Here is a 7,253-nt window from a genome sequence, read left to right as displayed (position 1 = left end):
TTTCAAATTTATTTATAAATTTATAAAAACAAAAGGAGTTCATATTATACAATTTTTAAACTTGCTTTATTGTTTAATAAATGATTCATTTGTTTCTAGATTGATAAACATAAATTATCATCTCTAATGTCTGAATATAATTCCTGCTTTTAATTGTAATGTAATTGTTAACTGGTTATTTTTGCATGTTCAGATTATTTACGTTGTTAATTACTATACATACATAAATAAAAACCACAAAGCATTATGTTAAAGTTAATGACTTAGACAGCTTTTGGTAAAATTGGATATCTAGAAAACATACACCTTGGTCATTAGTGGGCATCACTATTATCCCCTGATAGCAGAAATATCACCTTCTGAGAGAAGATTAAACCTCTTTATTTGGCAGATAACCTTAAGTTAGATCATGGTAGTAGTTACAGTTCTCTGCAGTTTGTTATATTACAACTATTATATGAGTAGTTATAATTTCCTCATAGATCAAATGTTAATGCAACACCTCCCTGAGAACTAGATATTTAATTCCAAAGCAATGCCTCTATAGGTGCCTAGAGCTAATGAACTGTGCTGTGACCATGTTCATTTCTCTTAAGAGCATGTTTTTGAAGGATCTCTAAACATATTGAGTCAGGAATCATTTGCCCTTATATAAATTTTGTAAATTAAATAAAAATTTTAAAAATGGTTTATATTAATTAATTTTAGTTCCATATTCTTTTTCCACCCTTGCATTTTAATATTAATTCTCCTTTTAAAAACATTTTCACCATGAGAACTCTTGATAAAAGTTTCCCATATTTTTCTTTTAATATTCTGTAATAAATACCTCTTAAACTTGAGTTTCCTCTATTAATATTTTCATATTTTTATGGTACATGAAAATCACAAAAAGAATTTTTGACTCTATATTATGTACTAGTAATTAAAGTTGAAGAATTTTAAAACATTTTTACAGAAGTAAATAGTTCACTCCATAGAGTTATGAGGGAATTAAGAGCCATGTGGGACAGGCATTTATGGGAACGCACCCTCTTGTGACCAGGGCAGAAGTCAGATAGGTCCTGCAAGGTCTAGAAAATGCCTGAGAATGTAGAATAAGAATTTGTCAGGCTTCTGAGGTAATCTGGTAATTTATATTCTAACCCTAGAGTAAAATATTTTTGAAAACCTGTCTAGTGTTGGAATCAACCACTGAAATTCTTTAGCAGCCAATTCCCTTCCAGAATTTGGCAACCAGAGCTTTTGCTCTGACTACAGAGATGACTTCAAAATTATAATTACTATTATTAAAGAAGCTCCTTACAAGACAGGTAGAAGAGTACACAGGTTTTTCTTTGTTTTCTCTTGGATTGTGTGTACATCTTTTCCAAAGACAGTATCCTCTGGTACCTATCCATGAGTCAAAATTTTTTTCTTGCCCAGAGTTCTCCGAAGAGCTGTCTTGACTTCCTTGTTCCGTAAACTGTAGATGATGGGGTTGAGCATGGATGTCACCACTGTATAGAAGAGGGCTAGGAGTTTATCTATTCCTGGTGAATGGCTAGCCTTGGGCCTCAAGTAGGTGACAGACCCTGAGCCATAGAATAGTGTTACTACCAGTAGGTGGGAAGAGCATGTGGAAAGAGCTTTATGGCGGCCTTCAGGTGAAGGCATGACCAGCACTGTAGCTAGAATTCTGCCATAGGAAGCAATGATCAGTAAAAATGGGCTGGAAATGCAAAGGATTGCTACAACAAAGACTGCAGCCTCATTATGGGACGTATCCCCACAGGCGAGTGCCAGGATAGGTGGGAGGTCACAGAAGAAGTGGTCTATTTCACAGGGGCCACAGAAGTCCAAGGAGAAAATATAATTTGTCTGGCCCAGTCCTACCAGGCATCCCACTCCCCAAGAAACCACTGCTAACTGGGCACACGTCCCACGACTCATTCGTGTTGAATAGTGGAGTGGGGAGCATATGGCCATGTAGCGGTCAAAAGCCATGGCTGCCAAGAGGCAGCACTCGCTGATGGCAAACAAGGTGAAGAAAAACATCTGTGTGGCACAGCCCTCCCGAGAGATTCCTCGGGCCTCACTCACAAGGCTCTGCAGCATCTTGGGTATGACAGAGCAGGTGTAGCCGATCTCCAGGAGAGACAAGTTGGCCAGGAAGAAGTACATGGGAGTGTGGAGGCCTGGGTTGGTCCAGATGGCAAGGGCTATGAGAGCATTGCCCGTGAGCGATGCAAAAAACATGAGTAGGATGAGGGTAAATAGAAGGAAACACTGTTCAGTGACCTCAGAGAATTTGGCAAAAGTGAAGCGTTTGACAGACATGCTGTTGTCCTGCCACAAGGAGCAATTGAGGCTCATGACCTGGATAAGAGAACAGTGAAGTCATTAGAAAGATTCCTCTAGCTGAATGAAATAAGTCATATAATACCTTTAAGAAGATTTAGTAAGTCAGAGAGAAATTTCTTACCTGCAATTCTAAAATTCAAAAAGTTCAGAAATTACACCTATCCTCATACCTTTTCAAACCAAGCCTTATTTTATGTTCACTATCTCAGTTGATTTGTCCAAAGTATATTTAGTCACCAAACAGAAAATGAAAACATGTTAATTTCAGCTCAATTCTCCCTTTATCCCTTCCTTTAATCAGTTGTCACATACTGCTAAATAAAGATCCTCTCATGCTTATCCATTTCTCTCCATTTCTGTTGCCACCGACTTGCTTTCTTCTCCCATTCATTCAACAAATGTTGAGCCCAGAGTATTTTGCAGTTACTGTTGTAGTTCTTGGGATTCAGCAATGAACAAAAACCATTTGCCCCAAAGGCGACTTATATTTCAGTAAAGGAAAATAAATAATCATTCAATAAATAAATAATTGTTGCAATGCAGAGAATTAAAACTAGTGTGTATCTGACCAATTTAGATTAGGTGGTCAGAGAGGGTTACTGAGAATGAGCAGCATGAGTTGGGATGTGAAAGGCAAGGAGGGGTAGGTAGCCAGGTGAATACTGCATCACAGCCATTCATATCATACCTATACTATACTGCTGAGATAGTTCTGTCATTGCAACTATATCTTTGCCTTTAATATTTCTCATTTGCCATCCTTTCTCCATCAGAATGTTCTTTGCTAAATTAAAATTATCATTGCCTGAAAGTTAAAATTCAGAGTTATTAAAATGATTCATGAAAATCTATGAATCAAGTCACTGACAATTGATAGAAACTTTTAACTCACCTCCTCCCCAAGTGGACCTCTTGTTACAGTCATGTTGAACTATGCATGTTTTTCAGTATATTGCCTTGCTTGCACATATTTACTTTACTTGGTGCTCATTTTCCCATGGGGGCTGGACATTTGTTTCCTGCTTGTCTATCTAGTTAATTGCCTATCTATGTTCAAGTGCCAGTGTAGCCTTGTCTCTTCTCTGGAAACTCTGCCCAACTCCTGCCCTCTATCATCCCCGTGCTAGTCAGTTACACACACCCACCACAGTGTTCCCACCATCTCATAACTTAATAGCACTTATACCACTCCAGTGACAATTACTTGCTAATGTCTTCCTGAGGGTAGCTTCAGACAGACACAGACACTCAGTGCGGGCTTTTGTTTATTTATTTATTTCTGCTTACCACTATATCTAGCACCCTTAACAATTAAATTTTCATGTAATGAAAAAAAGCTTTAATGTTAAATTTTACTCTGACTGCCTATATATTCTGCTCATTGGTGCATATTTTATTTTTTGAAGTTAAATCTGATCTTCCTCAGGTATCTCAAATGCCACAGCTATTTTTCTCTCAATAAGTAATTCCTTATTTGATTAATAATTCCTCAATCTTACCTTGTCTGTCAACTGCTGAGAAAACATTCTTTTCTCTTTCTGTGGGTATACTACGGTTTGGGTTGTTCTTTTTGAAGTATAATCAACTAAAAATCTAAATAATGGACTGGGCGCGGTGGCTCACGCCTGTTATCCTAGCTCTCTGGGAGGCCAAGGCGGGCGGATTGTTTGAGCTCAGGAGTTCGAAACCAGCCTCAGCAAGAGCGAGACCCCGTCTCTACTAAAAATAGGAAGAAATTAATCAGACAACTAAAAATATATAGAAAAAAAAATTAGCCGGGCATGGTGGCACAGGCCTGTAATCCCAGCTACTCGGGAGGCTGAGGCAGTAGGATTGCTTGAGCCCAGGAGTTTGAGGTTGCTGTGAGCTAGGCTGACGCCACGGCACTCACTCTAGCCCGGGCAACAGAGTAAGACTCTGTTTCAAAAAAAAAAAAAAAAAAAAATCTAAATAATGTTTTCCCTGAAAAGGGCAGAAGAATGAGGGGATTTCAGTTGTTCTGGAGTCTATCTGTTCATTAGTATGACCTGAGATCATGTTTATATTGCATTTGTTTATCGTACATCATTGTTCATACCACATTAATGTTTGAAGCTGGTATACATAACAAAAATATGCTTTTAAAGTTTCCAAATTATGAATAAACACAATAAATGCATCTAAAAAGCAAATGTACAAAGTGTATATTCTCACATATACGTATCAGTATACCCACAGAGAGAGACACATTTGGATGCACACTGAGTAGCATAACAGTTAAGGGTATTCTGGAGATATTCTATGTGGGCTTGAATCCTAGTACAGCCATCTAATACTGGGCCAAAGATAACATTTACTTTAACTTTCTGTTCTTCAATTTGTGCATTTATAAAAGAAGTTGATAATAGTACCTTCCTCATGAAGTTGCTATGAGGATTAAGTAAGCTAATTCCCATAAGCATTTTGGAAAGTGATTATGTGCTCCAAAAGTACTAGCTATAACAATACATGTACACATATGTACATATGCTGTCATAATATATTTACCCTCATAATGTACTCCCTCTTGGGGAATTTTACATTGCAATTTCTAATCATTCCTCCTATTTATTATCTTCATTTCTATTTCATGTTTGTGTCTATTCATCTGCCATCGGGGAGACAGGAAATGCAGAAAGTACATGCACACATGCATACTTAAAAATGCCACTGGAATGTTACAACCTGGAGGAAAATAGTTGTGTATTACAGATCATTTTAATCTATTAAACTTGGTATCCACTCATCTATCCAAAAGTTCTATTAATAGAAAGTTAAGGATGGAGAACATGTGGATTGACTCAAAACACTGTTAAGTATGAAGTAGAAACTGCGCATGATTACATGGACCCTCGATGTATATGGCTGTTGGAAAAATTGTTTGCATATCAGTTAGTCTATCAGAATGCATTTACGCCTACATTAAATCACTTATAAACATTTTCCCTGCATTGCAATTAATTTCAACATCTAGGTTTCTCATGTAGCCACACAATTCACTTAAGGCTGAGGCAAAGAAAACAAAGACAATGGCTTACCTACCTCTTTTTTTTTAACTCAAAAGATTTTCCTAAATATCCTGACTCTTCAATAAAGTTTATGCAGTTGTAAAGAAAGTTATGGATGTGGAGAGATTGTCTTCCCATTTGTCAGTTAAATATACATGTATGTATTTTAGTATTACATTTTCCTGACTTTGGGAGGAACTGAAGTTTCATCAGTGATACTGACAGAGGGACCAAGGGGGAAAGCTCAGCCATAAAAGAAAAATGTCTGTTTCCTAACTGGTGAAGGTTTCCTTTTATAAATACCCTTGTCCCATTTAGACTGGAGATGGCAAATGCAAATGTCTGCGTTGGGGATGAGGGTCAGGGGATGGTGGGGAATGGGAGGTCCCTACTAGAGGATGGGACACACACGAGGACTCACTACACAAGGCTAATGCATTCCATGAATCATTTGAAAGTTTTAGGACTACAAGATAAATAAAAATCCCATGATAAGTACACTGTAAAACCTTGCAAAGTTCAATGACAACAACTGAAAAAAATAGAATTCTAGAGATAGTGCATGTCTGTGAGTATTTCTAAATAAATTGACAAAGAATGGTACTCTGTCCAGAAATAAATACTGAATCATATAAAAATAAATGTATAGGACTCAATGGAAATGAGAACACAATTGTAAAATTTTCCTCTCTCTCCCTGTCACTTGAAATAATACTGAACCAAGTAAAATCTGGTCCTTTTATTACACTTCTGTTGTTTTTAGGATTCTCTCATCTGTTGACCTTAGTCTGGGGCCACTGAGATCCATTAGGAGAGGCCGGCTTTGTATACATATCAAGAATGTTTTATTTCCATAATTACCTATGAAAAGAGAGTAATATGCTCAAAGCAGATGTCAGGGGTCTGCAGAAAGGAGCATTGGCTGACAGTAGAGCAATTTGGCATGGATATTACTTCTGTCTCTCACGTGATACATTTTCTTGACTTAAAGTTTCTGATTCATCATTTTGTTGTAAAGGTAGAATGATGAAACTCTTCCTATCTTTCTTGCTGAATTGTTTTGATTTAAAAATGCAAACATTGTAGAGACAAATCATGAATAGAAAGTAAGAAATGGCCATTAAAATTCAAAACCTCCATTGCATGCAATATTCCCTGTTGTTATCAATCTATAAAATAATCTATATTAAGAGTCAAAGTTTTATGCCCAATGATAAATTATATTTTATAGATTCCAATTCAATGTTGTAAAAGATTCATTGGTAATTAAACACTGGCAAGTTTATGAAGTTTTAAATTATAAGATGGACTTTCAGTGGTAGTTGGATGTATAAAAGAAATAAAGAAAGGAGATGAGATAATTTTGATAGCTCAATGACTTGTCTTCACATGCCACCTTACACAGCCCCAAGATCCAAGGTGAGCACATTCTCTATAGTTCTGCTTTGGAAATAGTCCAGCACAAATAATTCATTTTGGGTTGGCTCCATATATTAGAAATGTTCCTTGACTGGTTCAGTCCCTTATTTCATCTGTTTTCACAGTGAAATGTTTCTTTGTTTCCTATCGGGGAAAGAAAGCATGTGATATGCTATCAGGTGTGTATCTAAAACACTTAGTGCAGTTCCTAGCATATAAGAAACAATAAATAATAACCTTCATTATTATGTAATCATTATTTTTAAAATGCTTTGATACTACATACAATTTATGTAAATTGGGCATTAAAAGATTATTGAGAGGACTACTCATTGCTTTCCATAATTTCCTCGTAGTCACTCTATCAAGGACGAATATCAACCAGGTGATACCTTAACATAATGCAGTAGAAACTGTTTTATCATTTCACTGAATTACCATGTATAAGATAATCTAGGTATTTCC

The 7,253-nt window shown here is 36.5% G+C and overlaps 1 protein-coding gene across 1 annotated transcript; it reads right to left on the bottom strand.

Moving 5' to 3' along the window:
• Positions 1-1,392: 1,392 nt before the first annotated feature.
• On the bottom strand, positions 1,393-2,355 carry LOC105823023 (olfactory receptor 10C1-like). Its single transcript, XM_012660101.1, has one exon. The coding sequence runs from the start codon at positions 2,353-2,355 to the stop codon at positions 1,393-1,395; it is 963 nt and encodes a 320-aa protein (XP_012515555.1).
• Between the last annotated feature and the right edge of the window lie 4,898 nt (positions 2,356-7,253).

Source organism: Propithecus coquereli, unplaced genomic scaffold (genome assembly GCF_000956105.1).
Source record: "Propithecus coquereli isolate 6110/MARCELLA unplaced genomic scaffold, Pcoq_1.0 Scaffold656, whole genome shotgun sequence".
Taxonomy (NCBI): Eukaryota; Metazoa; Chordata; class Mammalia; order Primates; family Indriidae; genus Propithecus; species Propithecus coquereli.
The sequence above is the reverse complement of the archived record's forward strand: the minus strand, read 5'-3'. Positions and strand labels throughout refer to the sequence as shown.

What these genes read in the sequence shown, in the direction of transcription:
- LOC105823023 (XM_012660101.1), bottom strand. Translation starts at nt 2,355, where the DNA reads ATGAGCCTCAATTGCTCCTTGTGGCAGGACAACAGCATGTCTGTCAAA.